Source organism: Xyrauchen texanus, chromosome 47 (genome assembly GCF_025860055.1).
Source record: "Xyrauchen texanus isolate HMW12.3.18 chromosome 47, RBS_HiC_50CHRs, whole genome shotgun sequence".
Taxonomy (NCBI): Eukaryota; Metazoa; Chordata; class Actinopteri; order Cypriniformes; family Catostomidae; genus Xyrauchen; species Xyrauchen texanus.
This window is the reverse complement of record NC_068322.1, coordinates 11,307,060-11,324,356: the sequence shown is the minus strand read 5'-3', so window position 1 is coordinate 11,324,356 and position 17,297 is coordinate 11,307,060. Positions and strand designations below refer to the sequence as shown.

The 17,297-nt window shown below is 37.5% G+C and overlaps 1 protein-coding gene across 1 annotated transcript in view; it reads right to left on the bottom strand.

Moving 5' to 3' along the window:
- Positions 1–4,012: 4,012 nt before the first annotated feature.
- Positions 4,013–17,297, bottom strand: part of pdzrn4 (PDZ domain containing ring finger 4) — a 49,784-nt gene continuing 36,499 nt past the window's right edge. Inside the window, exons 3-8 of the mRNA XM_052121061.1 lie at positions 15,880–15,982; positions 11,244–11,342; positions 9,405–9,467; positions 8,494–8,595; positions 8,236–8,352; positions 4,013–6,277 (exon numbers count right to left, since the gene is read on the bottom strand). Of these exons, the coding sequence (XP_051977021.1) occupies positions 4,685–6,277; positions 8,236–8,352; positions 8,494–8,595; positions 9,405–9,467; positions 11,244–11,342; positions 15,880–15,982 (2,077 nt within the window). The 3' untranslated portion in view covers positions 4,013–4,684. The remainder of the gene's footprint in view (positions 6,278–8,235; positions 8,353–8,493; positions 8,596–9,404; positions 9,468–11,243; positions 11,343–15,879; positions 15,983–17,297) is intronic.

Here is a 17,297-nt window from a genome sequence, read left to right as displayed (position 1 = left end):
TTTGGCAAAAAAAAAAATTGTTGCTACAATATTACTATTATTGCAAGGGGATGCTAAATGTATTGCAGAGGAACTCAAAGTTATTGCAAGGGAATGCAAACTATTGCGTGGGCACTCAAAACTATTTCAGAAAAAATACATCCCACACTGTCCTCTAAAGGGCTCCATAATAATTACATTTTTAAAATAAAATGTGACAAATTCTGTCATTATTTACTCAACGATTATCATCATTATTTACTACATTTATTTACTCATAAGACTTATATGAAACTCATTAAGAGATGTTAGGCAGAATGTTAGGGACAGGCAGGGTCAGTCACCATTAACTTTAATTGCATCTTTTTCCATGGAATGTAAATTAATGGTGACTTAGGCTAACATTCATCCTAATGTCTCTTTTTATGTGCCACCAAGTTATATGGGTGTGGAATGACATTAGAATGAGTAAATGATGACATAATTTTCATTTTTGGGTGAACTATTCCTGATAATGAGGAAGAAATGGGATTGAGAAATGCCATGAGCGAGACTCGAACCTGCTCACACGAGCACATAACCACTAATCTCTTGGCCACATCTCCAACAATATTACACATTGATAAGACATGAGAAAAGAACAATGAAATAATTATTATTGTTTGACCTAGATCCATACATACAGAGTTCCAGAAATGAGAAAAAGACTTCACATTCACCTGAATTGAATTCATCTTTTGACATCCATGTTCTTAGTCAAACAAACTCCGTTTTACTTTATTGTGCTTTATTGTGACAGCATGTTAAGAAAACGCCAGAAAGCAACAAAACGTTCACAGGGCAGCTTCATACCCTGTGTGCCCAACATCAAAGTAAAAATGTGGCCATACAGAGAAGAAACACAATTCTCAATATCATTCCACCCTGTCAGTTCGCAGTTCGTCTGCCCTAGTTTTTGGGTTCATTCAATCGTTTCGGTTTTGCTCCCGTAGATATGGACCTGTTTTTCAGAAAGTTCAGAGAACTGGAGCTTCAAAAACATGGCAAAGAGATGTCACACACACACAAAAAACCTTAGGAAGAGATAGTTAATCCCAAAATTAAAGTCCAAAAATTCTTTCAACATCATCCTTTGTGCTCCACAGAGAAAAAAACAACATGATGTTACGCAAATGATGACAGGTTTTTTTGGTGAACTATGCCTTTAAAGCAGATAAAGCTCTTCTGCTATGCAGGTGAAGTGTGTACATCACAGAGACTGACAGCAGTGCTCTCCATTATTCTTTGTAGTACAGCAGGATGAGAGACAGACAGAAAGACAGAAGTGAGAGAAAATAAAAAGGCACTTTCTTTGATATCCCTTCTCCCGTTTCACACGTCTCTGCTCTGTCAGTCATAATGAGCATTTATGAATAAATGAATGTGAAAGAGAGCCTTAACGAGGTAAATGACTGGCACACATACATAATACAGCATCTTTTCACCATATTCAGTCTAAGAGAATATCCTTCGACATCGGGACCATAACGCAAGTCAGAAGCAATTTCTAGAGAGAGTAATTAAGATAAATTTATAGTGCTGAATGTTAAGCTCAGGCCAAAGTTTGAAAAGACGTAAGATGGATATAAGGCAAAACCTAAAAAAATGGAGAGGATATATTAAGAGTTGACTGATCCACACACCTACACATGCTAACATATTTAAGAGGGTATTCTGTGGTATGAATTTTCTGGCACTCATCTAAGTTAAAAATCTGCAAAGTTCACCCAAAACTGAACATTCTGTCATCATTTACATAGGCCATGTCCACACTAATAGTTTTCATTTAAAAATGGATCTATTTCTCTATGTTTCTTCTCTACCTTTGAAAATGCTGTCTTTGCTTGTAGTGTGGGCTGGAAAAATGTATATATCTGAAAACGATGTGATCCATTCAACCAAAACAATCAAGATGGTGGCCTGTGTTATAGTGGTGCTGTTGTGCTTGATTTCACATTGATAGCATTGTTAAAGACAAATGCTACTTCGCACAACATTCACATTGCATTCCTTCAAAGGCGACAGAAAGTGTACTCGGAATCGGCATCCGGCAACGGTACATGAGAACAATTGCGTTTCAGACCGTACTTGCAATGGCGATTTTTTGCATGCACAGTAAGGGGATTTAAGTGTTTTCATATGTTTCAGTGTGGATGAGCTACTTTTGGAAAATGCTTAAAAATGGCGGTGTGAATGAAGAGCATTTCAAAAACAAAAAAAGTTTTCAAATGTATCCGGATTAATGTAGATGTATCCTTACACTCAGGCTGTTCCAAATCTGCATGACTTCTTCTGTGGGACTAGCAAAGAGTTCATTTCATTCTCAGTCACTTTTCTCTTTCATTACACAGTATAATAAAAAAATGCAATAAAAGTGATTCTTGACTGATGCTGTCAGTCCCAAATATTTTGTTCCACTGTATTCAACAATCAATGCCAAAGTCATGGGTTTAATGCCCAGGAAACACACAAGCTGATAAATGTATGCTTTGAATGCACTTTAAGTCACTTTGGATAAACTGTATCTGCAAAATTTGTAAATGTAAAAACGTTTTCTAAAAACTGTATCATAGCTTATTAAAATTAAATGGTTTGTTGTTTTTAAACACTAGGCAACAAACACATTGTAGGAAATGAATTTAGGACATAAGTGCAATAAAACATTTAATGAGGATAACTAATAAACTATAAACCTGACCATAAGAATAAGAAGAACTATGACCTAAAGCATGGCAGCTAATTTACATAAGCTTTTCTGAAAGATCTGTTGAACAGGAAATAGACACTTTTGCATATCGTTAACAGGAATGACAGTCCAGTAAGGGTGTTTTAAGGGGGTACTGGGTTGAAATCATTGATCAACTTACCCAACACAGCAAAGGTTTACATCATCCATGCATGAGATCCGCAGTAGCATTATCACTTTGAAACAGAAGCAGACAGGTCTTTAAATGCAGCACACATTCATTCCAAAGATGAAAAACATACGACTTCAAAAAGCATCCACCCTCTCTTACTTTTTCTAACACAAATGCACACACCATCCTCACATCCTCATGAGGTTTCAACCATTCCAGACAATCAAAATAATATGCATGCTTTACCCTTTAAATTTGAACTGATTAAATATTTGATTTGATTTATTTATAAATCTTTCCCAATCCTGGTCCTGGATTACCCCCAAAACTACACATTTTTAGTCTTCTTAATCAAACACACCTGATTCAAATCATTAGCTCATTAGTAGGGTCTATGGTGTGTCAGATTAGGGAGACATCCAAAATGTATAGTGCTGGGGGTACTCCGGGACCAGGATTGGGACACACTAGGATGTATGATGCATGCAATCATAACCTTTAGCGGTTTTTGGTTCCATTGTTCAAAGAGCTGACAATGGCAACTATTTTGTTATTTATTTTGAGAATTCAGCTCTATGCTTTCAATCTTTTCAGCATATATAATGAGAGTGATGCTTATCATGAAAATATCCTCAAAGCCTTACAATTGTATTCAAATGGGTCTGATATTAATGTTACTGTCTGACAGGATGTCAGTTTACCAATGACATGTGTGGTATTTGAGTTGAGATGTGAATTGGACAAAGGCCAATGTTGTCTAATTATGTAATCACAATTAATCCTGGCAATGTGATTCTTGATCTTGATCTTAATTAGTTCAAGCAGTCAATCAAGAACAATAATCAATCAAATCCCTTAACTTTGTAGAATTTGTTTTAGAGATTGCAGAGGATGTAATAATTGGGGGCTCGTCCAGGATTTGAATTCGGGACCTTTCACAATACAAATTCTACAAAACATAATTTGAGAAGGAAGGATTACAAAGCTGTTAATGTTTGAGTAATATAACAATAATTTATTCCTTTTTCCTCGCGTTGCACACCTAGAACATGTCTTATACATCAAAAAGACATTGAAAACATGACAACAATCACTCAAGGTCTCTCTTCAAAACCTGTTGTAGAAAAATGGGCCTCAATTCAAGGCACAATGAGAGTGGTAGAAATTATATATTAACTCCATGTTTATCTGTTGAATGAGATACAGACTGGATCATTTGGCATCATAAAGATGGAACAAAGGCTGCATAACTTATAAGATTTAAAAATATATATAATGTTCATTAGTTACAGAACAGTACAAAACCTGTACGTATTGTATCCACTACCTTTACAATGTGTTATGTCAAAGAAATATTTAAACCTGATAAGTTGAAAAGAAGACCTTTACCTATGTAGATATTGATAAGAATAAAGGATATTTAAATTTCTAGAGTTAAATGACAGAATGGCAGCAAAGGCTGACATTGTACATTCAAGTTCAGTTTTTTCTTAAAACCCCATGAAAACTTGCCATTTATAATATACAAATGTATGAAAAGAAACAATGCTGTATGTAAAATCCTTTTTAAAACTGTCCTTTAAGCATTATAGTAAGAAAACACAGCGAGAGTTTGAACATTCACATTTGAGTTTTGAGACCACAGCCAGTTGAGTTGAAATGAGTTTACACAAAGTGTTACTCAGTTTCACAAAACATGAAAAATATCTACATCTTCACGTTTATAAAATGGCCACTTGGAATGAGGCAAGTACTTTAAAGTAAGACCACACAGGGTGGCGATCATCAGTTCAGAGTGTCACTCTTTGCTAAACGGTTGTGACTGAGAGGAAGGCATTGTGGACTTTAGTGCCCTCTGGTTCTCGAGCACCATGGCTCATTAGCTCTTGAATGGTCATCCAATTGTCCAGGATCTTCTTGTTTCGTTTTTTCAGCATCTTCTTATGGCTGAGCTCCAGGATGCTTACCTCCCCGCTAGCTGTCCCCATCGTTTCCCTGAGGCATTCCAGTCTGCTCTTTTGCATGAACTCCCTCCTTCGCCGCTGTTCTCTCGCCCTTGCTAGCTGCTGCTTCCGCTCTTCTTTACTCCAGTACCGGCCCATCTTCAGCTCGCTAACTGCGTCGTCATCTGTGGTCATGCCACCACTACGTTCCTCACGGATCCGTAGGGCCCGTTCCCGTAAGATACGGTCTCGCACAGGACGACGTGCTACGTACCTGGTTCCGTCTGCCCGTACTTTGACCTTCCATTCAAGTCGTCCAGGTTGCGAAGGACCGGGCCGACCACGGAGACTAAGGAGACTGAGCTGGCTCTGGGAGTATTCCAGAGAGGAAGAGGAATGTTGTTGTAGAAGTTGTAGGTAGCTTTGATAGTGGCATGTGGTGGGAGGTTGGGTTGCTGTGGTGTTGTTGTGGTAGGGTGAAGGGTGGTGGCAAGTGGTTTCAAATTTTCTACGGTTCCTTTCTCTTTCACAGCGCTCGTCATCTGCAGGAAGGGCTGGGTCGGACTCTGAAGGGTTGCTAGGGCTTTGCTCAAGGCTACTGGAAAAGGCTTGGCTGGGGCCTTGTGAACCAGGACTGGTAATGGGAGTCTGTAAGGGGGGTGTGGAGCTGGTGTAGTTATGGGCACGACTGCAAGTCGGGCTACTATGGCTGGGTAACGACAAGATGGAACTACTGTATGGACTCTGTGTGTGTTGGATGCTTTGAAGGTTCCTCTGATTGGTCAGGTGGATGCGACGCTGTAGCGAGTGGTCGGGTGATCCTTCTGTTCCCAGCGGTGTTGAGCGGGAGCTTTCAGCTGTGTTATAGGCACTAGAGCTGTCTTTATCTTTCATCTTCTCACTTTGTAGTCTTTCAGGATGTTCATTAATATCTTCAAGCTTACCACGGTGCAAACGATTTTCCATATCTGTTCGAGGTGAGTCATGCTTGCTCCTGCGCAGCTGGTGCGCCTGCATGATGCTCTGGCACTCGCGTTCAATGCTACGTAGTTCCTCATTGAGCATGTGCAGTTCCCTTGCTACACTGCCTCCACCCTGCTCCGTTAGGCTACATTCGATAGTGCTGCTTCGCCTGTACACCAACCCGCACTCTCCGCCATTACGGATCTGGCACTTGAGCTCTAGGAGTTGCTGGAAGCTGTCTAACCCATTCTCAGTCACTCTGCTGTCTTGCCCCAGTTCCTGCCTGGCTAAGCTGATGGTGTCCATAGGAACCAAATGCGAGCTCGCCTCCCACCTGTTCCGAAGATGCTTATGAGTCCTTGTTTGGGTGTGAGGGAGTGGTTCATGTTCTGAGCTCTCTTCAAAGCTGCATTTCACTCCACTGTCCTTCCCTAGAACGCTAGACGAACATGTTGTTGTATCTGTGGTTGTTGAGCTTTCCTCACATCTTTTGGACTGCAAAACAAATATATATGATCCCTTTAATGCCTGTTAGAAGACTTTGAGGTACTGCTAAAGAACATACAGTAGCTACAGTGGTCCTAAAACGTATTTGGACACTTAAGTCTTAAAAATGTATGAATTTCATAAGATAACAAAATATCAAACCAAGTGGCATCTGCATGATACTAGCCATCACAGTACTAACTTATATTTTCTGAGCCATTTAATATTATTACCTTTAACCAACTAGTCCAATGTAATTTTTGTTCACAGCACACAGCTGTCATAGCTATCAGGTGCAGTTCATCACATTAACTATGGACATGTTTCACTAAAGTTTAACAACCAGAAAGTGTCCAAATATTCTGTTGTCTAAATTTTTTATGGTATACCTAATATTTGTCATTTAAAACCTAACTGTCTTTTTATGTTTTGCTTGAATAGTGGGATTGTGCTATCTTTAAATAAATGTCAATTGGTTTGTTGTCGTTTTATAAACAAGGCTCGGGAGGAGCATGGTAATTTAATCCGACCAATCACATCGCTACAATAAGTGTACATAAACAGCCGCTTACCTCTACATGGCGTAGAGTCTTCTGGCATTTGGCCCCACCCATTGCCCACAAACAGACTCATGCAGTGACTTGGATAATCGGATGTAACTTTGCTGCAAAGCATTCTCTTTCATCAGAACAGCTCTTCCATCCAAACAATCTTGTTATTCAAACAGAAGCTGCCACAGCAGCTAATTTGTTTTTGCAGTATTGACGGCTACCACGTTAAATGTTATAATTTTACTCTGACTTTATTTCTATGCTCCGTTCACCGAAGCAGTTTATAGCTTGAAGTTGCTTAAGCAAACAGGCTGCTCCGGCGATGTATACACGTGAAACAGCTCCCTATGACTGCTTATATCTTCAGTTTTTTGGCAATTTCAAGCATTGTATAACCTTCATTCCTCAAAATAATGATTGACGGATGAGTTTCTAAAGAAAGCTGTTTCTTTTTTACAATTTGTGACCTAATATTGACCTTAAGACATGCCAGTCTATTGAATACTGTGGCAACTCAAAAACAAACACAAAAACAATGTTAAGCTTCATTTAACAAACCAAATAGCTTTCAGCAATGTTTGATATAATGGCAAGGGATTTTCTAGATCCAAATTAGCAATTTAGCATGATTACTCAAGGATAAGGTGTTGGAGTGATGGCTGCTGGAAATGAGACCTGTCTAGATTTGATCAAAAATAGCTTTTTTTAAAGAGTGATGGTGCTGTTTTTTACATCAGTAATGTCCTGACTATACTTTGTGATCAGTTGAATGCCACTTTGGTGAATTAAAGTACCAATTTTCTTACGAAAGAGCAAAATCTGTACATTATTCCAAACTTTTGGCCGCCAGTGTACATTTCATGGGGAACTACCTTATAGTAACTTAAGTGTTGATGTAGATACGTTGTGATAGGTTAACACACATGTATTGTTCGATTGATATGAGCATGACAAGCAATATAAGCTTCAACAACACTACCAGACAACATATCCAAGCATTAAAGCAGTTAAACAACTTCGCCAAACAGATAAACATCCATCCAGACAGCAACAATGCTGTCCTGAACTGTGTGACAGTGTCTGACTGAACTGAACGGGGTTAGGAACAAGTGACAGCGGTACTTCTATTCTGTGTTTACAGATATGACGTATTGACGCAAGGTTAAACAACTTAACCCGGATATTTCACGCCACATCCGACCCAACAGCTATATTTGTAGGCTTACCACAGTGAATCTGTGTGAGCTAAGGACATTGTTTTGAACACTGATCTTTTTTATGTACTCAATTAATAATAACATTTTGTTCAATTTTAACAAAAATAATCTTCTGAAGTGCAGCTTTAAGTGTCCAAACTCTTTCTGGGGCCACTGTATTCATATAAAAAAATTCACTGCTTCATATGTTTATACTCACCCGCTTTATGCAACCTGCTGTTTGAAGAAGTCCATCTTTGTTCTGTTCCTCTAAAATCTCCATCTTCAGCTCCTCTAGGAAATCATGATGGTCTTCATCAAGCCAGATTCCATCCATCTAAGTGAGAAAAGACCAGAATTCAGTCCAGATTTCAACTAACGTTCAAAACCAGTGGAGTTGCAGGTATATTAATCAGAGTGTATGTGAGGGCGCTTTACCACTGTGGGTAAAGTTCAGCAAAGATGCCTATTAGCTCACCTGTCCTTCAGGTCTGGTGACGAGAAACACAATGGATCTGGAATTTTCATTTGAAAGGAGAGCGACAGCATCTTCCCTCTCCTGCACATCATGACCATTTATCTGCAAGAAACATGGACACAGAGAGACAATCAAACACACATAAAGATAATGACAGACTGTCAGGATTTTCATACCGGAAGCACACTTCATAAGTGACAGAAGTGGCACAAAATTGCATTTCCTTACACGCACACTCACAAAACTAGGCCCCCTCTGCGAGATAACGATCTCCAGTCAATTATGCATTTACTGATTGAGAGACTTGGCATTGATTACTAAGACTGCCGACTGGGCTGCGGGAACCACAGCGTTTATAAAAGCATTCTGGTGGTACATGCCCAGACACACAATTAAGCAGCCTCTGACAGGTGCCGTTCATCTTTTCTTCTATAGAGTAATGGCACTGTCAGGGGAAGATAATAGGGGTGGAGCGAGTGAGACAGAAGGGTGTTGAACCGCTGTATTCATCTCCCTCACTGTTCCATCCACAGATGCCTTGTGTCCTGTCTTTCACGCTTTATCTTCTGCTGCTTATAAATTCTCTATACCTTTAACCCTACTGTCTCTGATAAATGTAAACAATTGGAAACTATATATTTAACTGCAGTTTATCACGATGATCCAGTTTATTTAATAGTGGCTGGCTTAGTTAATTCAAGATTCATACAGCTGGACACATTCTTTATAACTGTTCATCATCTGTAATCATAGGACAATGGAAATACCTTGTAAGATTTCATGTTGGTTATATTTTGGGACAAAAACATAAAACTCCATTTGGAGACATATTCAATTGGAAAATGATTCATAAATACAGTAAATATTGCTTTTCCCCTCCCTGTGTCCATCTACGATTTTATGTAACCCACCTGTAAAATTCGATCTCCTTCTCTGATCCGTCCATCCCTTGCAGCTATGCTGTTGGGCTCGACCTATAAATGATACCAAAAAAATGGCATTAATATGCTGTGACGAGGAGGAGAGCATGGCTGGGCCGTGAGGACGCACACCCGGCACTGAATTGTCATAATTATCTGGGAGCGGGATAAAGACGAGCTGGAAATGCCAGTTCAAGAGAACACACGGCCACTGTGTGTGAGTATGTTCATGTTTCTTTAAGTTCTCTTATGTCATTAAAGTTATGTTGACTGTCCTGATGGTTCTTGCCTCCTCCTTGCCCATCCTTTACCCATTATATATGTAAAATGATAATAATTCAGCTTAACACACCACCATTAATTCTATGACTCATCGCTAAATAATTCATTATTACAATATATTAATTTGCATATCTAGAAATATTTGCATATCTAAAATAGTAGAACTATTTCTCCCCCTGGAGAATGAAAGCATTTTACAAGACCCATAAATGAACTATATTCCAAACACACATCTATATTTTAGATTATCTTATGTATTTATATGTACTGTAAGTTAACTTTTCTTACTCTTAAATGCCAGTCTCTCACATCAGAGAACAGCTGGTAAAGAACAGGAGCATGAAAACCTAACTGCAGTACATTGACACAAGCATCATGTTTGCATAAATGTATTTTTAATAACAACCATTAGCATATAGGTACTCCCCCCACAGACATGTATTAAACCTATTTCTGTAGGTTTTTGTTATAGACCCTCTAGTGAGGATACAAAAGAGAGAAATAGTCAGGTGGTCTGCATTTACATATCTCTGAGTGAGAAATTGTGTAAGAAGAGGCAACATCTGTACAATAAGACAGAATTCTCCCCATCTCTGTTGAAACACAGTCCTTTTGTTTGCCTTTGGTGTGTAAAGAAGGTGAGAAGGAAAAAAGTGCCATTTTACACTCCACAGGCGATGAGAGGGGTGCCATTGCCTGCTAATTAAAATCAGCAATTAAAACACTGAAAAGGAACTGTCTGTATGCCGAATCATTTTTCGAACTTGACTTGCTCTCTTCATGCTTGGCTCAGTTCTGGGAGACGTTTTCTGGCATTTAAACTTTGGAAAACAGGACATTTTCCACACATTTCCATATTAAACACTTTCAATTTCACTCAAGGAATATGTTGATTTGGAAGAATGAGAACGGATCAGAGCCTTCATCTTTTAATTAGTTTTCTGAAAATGGAAATTGACATTAAAGAGGGTTTGGTCAGATTAATTTGATTGCCTGCATCAAATCTGATGCTCGGTCACACATCCGATAGGTGACAGCAACGTCTTTTTAAAAAAAGAAATTAATTATCAATGGATTTATGTTTATAATTGATGCCTAATTTTACCATTATAGCTGAAGTATTTAATTTCTGCACCACTAACGTCACCAAATAGAATTAGAAAAAGGATTGATTTAAAACACATTTCCCAAACTGGTCTGAACTTGGTCAGGTAATCCTGGCTCAAACTCTCGCCATTGGTTGCGCTAATGATACTATATTGGAATGCTAAAACTAACAGAGCAATGTTTTGATAGCACCACACAGCCACAGTTTTTATACTTTTTTGGGAAATCATAAACAATTGTTCAATCAGGACCACTTCCATCAAATGAATACTTGACTTGACTACTTTATTCACTTATAGACGATTAAAGCAATCTGCTGGAGTTGGCAGTATGGTTCTGTTTTGGGTAAACTCTCTGCCCATCCATGCAGCCATGCACAGACAGAGCAAGTGCAGTGAATAAATATTTTCTTGACAGTTAAATAAAACTAACATTACCCACCTGGCCAATAAAAATGGCTGCATCCTCCTTATCATCAGTGTGGTAACAGAGAGTCAGACCCAGCTTTTCCTGAGTGTTCATTCGACAAAGCTCAACCTCCTGTAACACACACATACCCAGATAAAAACACGTGAATCATCCATGGATTGCTTTGTTTATTCTATTTAAAATCTAACATAAATACTGCTTTCTTTTTTATTTCAAGGGGAGGGAAGATGAATAAACACAGTATATACTGTAAATAGAAATCTCAGCTGTAGCAACATGTACCATCATAGCAACTATGATTCAAAACCAATCAATTATATTTAAGGGTGTTTTCCTGGTAGATATTTTGTATCAATTAAATTTATATGAAATTGAGGATCAGATAAGAACAGTTCAGCTCTGTTCAGTTGCTAAAAAACATTGAAATTGACCTCTGAACATGGCAGAATAACACATCAATGGAAATATATTACTAGCACTGAAACCACAGTGGACCAGAGAACATTCTTTTGTGCACAATCAAAGAAAGAGTTCAAATAGCCTTTATATTATAGGAAAACAATAATAACAAATCCTATAAAATCTAATCATAAAAGAATCTTATGAAACCACACAAACACTTCTCATAATTCATGGCTATGATTAACAAATCTCTGGCACAGCTCAGCAGGAATAGATACTCTCTTGTTTAGAAGATAAACAGACACAGTAATTTGTCCTGGGACACTTGCTTTCAATTATGAAGATTTTTCAGATGTCCTATTCTGTTTTAGATACTACAAAAAAACAGTAAGTACACCTTTAAAAAAATAATTGATTATGGTGTTGATTTAGAGCTTTAATCTCCTATTAAACAGTTTTGGCTTTCCATTAGATTGAAATGGATGACCAGTCTGGTTCCTTTAGCTACAAAGAACATCAAATGTGTCCTACAAAAACATTTGGTCCATCTGAAATCCGATCAATTTAGGCACAGATAGGGGAAGATATGTCAGAACTGATTGCTGATGTTAGTGATGACTGCATTTGAGAAACATTCATTTGTCAAAGGAGAGCAGTTAGCCATAGGTAGGTGTACCACTAACCCTGAGCTCGGCTCAGTCAAAGTAAACGGCTCATTTACCGGTCGATAGTCCTGTTTGAGCACTAGTGTCATACACCAACCAGACCACCTGCCACATTAATTAGATATACATATACTACTACAAGTATATAAAGTTCCCCCTCTTCTCTTTCAGGAACACATACACCAAACTATCAAGAGTCCGTATTTGGTGAATCATTTCTAAAAATGAGATACCAACGCATTAACAGCCATGTCTATGGTGTAACATAAATAGGCAAACTCCTTCTCGTATTTTAGCTGAACCAGGGTTACTGTCAGTCCATACACTGGGTGCGATTAATCACCAGCAGCTTTAATATGGCTTCATATTGATCTGTTCAGGAAGCTCAGCAATACCTCATATCTACTCCAAGTCTATTGTTTTAGGCCACATGCCTATCAAACTGGATCAGCTGATCTGCTCAGCAGAATAATCCACACAATCTCCCTTAAACTAGAGCATCCACCCAAAAATCTGCCAAATCTTAGTAATAATTTTACAGGCAATATAATTAATCCAAGGATATCCTGCACGTTCGGATGGCTAGAGCTGTTCTCTCAGACTGTCATTAGTTTCCTCTTGACCTGATAGAAGAGATCTGCTCATGATAGACAGACGGAAGCCATCTTGCGTAGAAGGAGCTCTGCAAAGCAATACAGACTGATCCAGGACTCAAAGAGGACAGAGATTACTTAAAAATCATGCATCTATTGTGAAGCAGTATTCCCACTGCACAATTTATAATGTGTATTTCATGATAAATCCAATTTACAGCATAATCTTACTTATAAAGCAGTTAGTTCCAGTCCTATCTGATTGAGTTCCAAAAGTGATGATATTTAGTTTATTATTGTTTATATGACATTAGATAAAACAGTATAGCATGTCACTGTGTTACTTTGGAAAAGACATCTGGTTGCACAAGCTGTAGCTACAAAAAATCTTAATAATGAAGATTCATTAAGAGATATTGATTTGTTTTCCTAACAAATACGAGCAATAAGAGACTCAGTAGGACAGAACATTAATGTCACTGAAACAAAATTAATTACACCTCAGTGGAGTCTAATCTGGCCCCCTGTTTATCAGTCAGAGGTATAATGGCATCATTTGGGAGTTCTCCTGCTGTAACATGCAACTTAACTCATTAATAGAAGTGGAATGTGAGTTTTACACTTAAATAAACCAAAACATACCCTTTAGCTAAATTATGAATCTTTCCCTTCTGGGGAAATGGTTAAACTGAGTGTGTGTTTGTGTGTGTATATATAATAAATATAGTATATATATATATATATATATATATATATATATATATATATATATATATATATATATATATATATATAAACAAGATTTAAAAATAACTTATTACCTGTAATTATAAAATAATGCAACAAAAACAACTGATAAAAAGCATTCATGTTCCATATATAGATCACATTTTTGTACATTTGGATAGACACTGACAATATGGATGCATTGATAGCTTTTAAAACATAATTATTTGTTATATTTATACAGCTTTAAAAGTGTAAAATTATTTACAAATGCTTTATATTATAACTATATTTGTATAGTTACATTACTACTAATTTGTAGATATTTTAGAGAATTGAGAATTTTCATTCATTTTAACATTTTAAGTTTAGCGTGATGGAATCCTTCAAACAAGTTTTAGATGACACTGAAAACCACAGAATAAATTAAAGCCATTATAATGTTAAATTAGGTCAGTGTGTCAACTGCACTAAGTAAAATGTGATGAACATCTTACATGGAAAGGATTGACAGATTGATAGCTCTTTCACGATTCTGTGGGTGGTGGTGCATGGCAATTCTTGTTAGTGGAGCAATTTGTCTGGTTAATTTCCGATAACGAATGAGACTCCGGCATGCTAAATAATTATGTGCAGTCAGTGTCCAACTTCTTAGAGGGACAAGTGGTATTCAGCCATGCAAGATGGAGCAATAACAGGTCTGCGATGCCCTGCACGCACGCCACAATGCTGAACCCCAATATTGAATTCCCAATAAGCGTGGGTCATAAGCTCGCATTGATTAAATCCCTGCTCTTTCTACACACCACCCATCGCTACTACCGATTTGATGGTTTAATGAGGTCCTCGGATCGGCCCTGCCAGGGCTCCTCGCGGGCCTTGGCGGAGTGCCGAGAAGACAATCAAACTTGTCTATCTAGAGGAAGTAAAAGTCTCCAGTTATAAATACCTTGGTGTCATTATAGACTCAACTCTCAGTTTCAGAAAACAAGTTGTGCAAGTTGTTTAGCTTAAAGAATTTTCTATTTATTTGTCAATATCTGACACGTGAAACCGATAGGAATTAATACTGCTATGATTCTTTCGCATATAACATACTGTTTAACAACATGGCCTTTCACTACTGATACAATAATAAAGCCTGTACAATCTGTATGCAAACAAGCTTTTAAGGTTCTGAATAACAAATTGAAAAGCCTTAGCTGGGAAAACCTTATTAAATTTCATAATGCTTGTTATGGTAATGGATTAGCACCCATACAATTGTACACATACATATTTAAAAAAAAATATTTGGGACAGATTACAAGATGGGGACATTGTCGTCTCAATTAGGAAAACATCTTTTTTGACATACAGCCTTTACAATAAGAGTTTCCCAGTTTTGGAACATGCTTCCATTAAATATAAGATACAGTGATTTGTATCATTTGTTTGCATGTAATTTTAAAACTTGGTTAAAATGCAACCAGACCTGCCATCATACTTAGTAGCCGCACATTTGCCTCGTCTGTCCTCTTTTGCTTTGTCTGTGTTTGTCAGATTGTGTCGTTTCTGGCTTTACCTTTGTTATCAGTAACATAACTGGAATTTTATTATGAAATATGTGTCTGTGCTAACTGTATGTTCAATAGTATTTTACATAAACTGTTTGCATTTTATATGTTTTACTTTGCAAGCTGCATGCTTCATTCTTTTAACTTTTCTAAACTGTTTGTGTTTGTTTTCCTCTGTTTTACTTTTAAATGTTGTTGCTAACTGTTAAATATTGTTCATTGTCTATGCAACAGTGTTGTATGTGAATTGCTTGTATTGTATTTGTTTTACTTTGCATGCTGTTTGTTTGTTTGCTTTATCTTGTACTACTTGTAAATGTTGTTGTTTTATTATTGTTTTAATGGCTAATTTAACATCTGGACAACAGTTCAAAGTTAGCCACTTGGCTAACACTGGCACATTTACAGTGATGTCGATTAATGTGCCCTGTCCCTGAGAAAATAAATAAATAAATAAATCTCATTGATTACACACAATACAATTCATAGATTAATTACATGAATTCAGAAGTGTTTATAAACATGGACTTCTTTAAAGTTGTTCATATGTAAAATATTTTAATTTTAGATCCTATCAGTATGTTAATATTGTAAGTTTCAATGTCTAAGCAAATATAAGTGAGCTAGAAACATAGGAATCCCTACAAATACGCTTGTGATCACATTGCAATATTAAACAAAATAGGGACTGTGGCTTTTTACTCACCTCACACTCAAATTCATCAGCCCTGTCCACCTCTGCCTGAGTGCTGGATACATACTCTGGACAATCAAAATATTCATGCTCCATTGTCTGAATTGAATGACAGCTGGGAAAAGAGAGAATGAGAGAAGGAGACGTTATGCACTAGGCTACATTTGTGCCCAGTATTCTATTTGCAAAACCAGCTGAATCAGTGAATCAATTTACACAGACCCTGAAGCCATGCGTTACACTCCACAGAGGATAACAGAATTTGCTTGTAGTCAGGGGACATATATAATTACAAACAATACTCAATAATCTGTTAACACATTATGCTGGGGTACAAGTGCAAATGGTCTGTTCCAGGATCCAGAGCAATCTGTGCGAAGACTGGATGCAAACACACACACACACACACACACACACACACACACACACACACACACACACACACACACACACACACACACACACACTACAGTATATGGTTTTCCAACCTAGTCTCATAGAATTAACCTTACTATACAGTAACTACTACATTTTTGCAAACTGACTTTTATGTGCCACGTTCTACATTTCGTTGTAGTTTCCTGGTGAAATGAACTCAAGAGGTGCTACAACAACTGTGTGTTTTATACTTAGTTCAAATGCTGATTATTGCTTTATAAACACTTATTTTTCAAACTATTACTCACACATTGTTATTTTATGACAATCATACACTTTTACTCTAACGCATCATTTGAAAAACATAAACTTTTAGCGCTTGTATTACAGACTCACCTACATTTACACACTTATTTCTAGGTGATTAGCTTCTGCCGTAGCTAACCTCATAGAGTGTTGGACTTTGGACTCTGAAGTACACTGTTCGAGACCAGTCAAGCACGCAAGCTGACACATGAGATGAGTGTCATAGAAGCAACATGAAATGATGTGGTTGCTTTTCGTTTCGCATTTTGTTTTTGGACACGGTTAGGTTCAGGTATTGGTTTAGGGTAAGGCTGTCTGTTTTGTGTAATTCTCATTTTATTTGAAATAACTATTGGTTAGGTTTAGGTTAAAGTTTTAGGTTAGGGAGGTATATTTTACTCATTAAAACATCCATCAGTTATTCACATTAAAACCATGTCTGATTACAACACCATTTCACTGGCTTTCGGTGCCTACGCTGGACATTTCACTGGGAAACTGCAGACAAACATGTACTGAAGCAAGTCATTAAATTTTTCCAAAAGTGTTGCCACGGTCGCATAATATTCATGAGACCAAGCTGTACTTCTCTGTCATGGTGGGGACACTGAATTGACTTTTATTGTTTTTATACTGGGCTAATGATATTTTATAACCTCTACTCCTGAACCTACTGTAACTCTCACAGAAACATACATACAAACAAATGAGTTGAACCCTTAGTGTCAGGATATCAGAGACTTAAA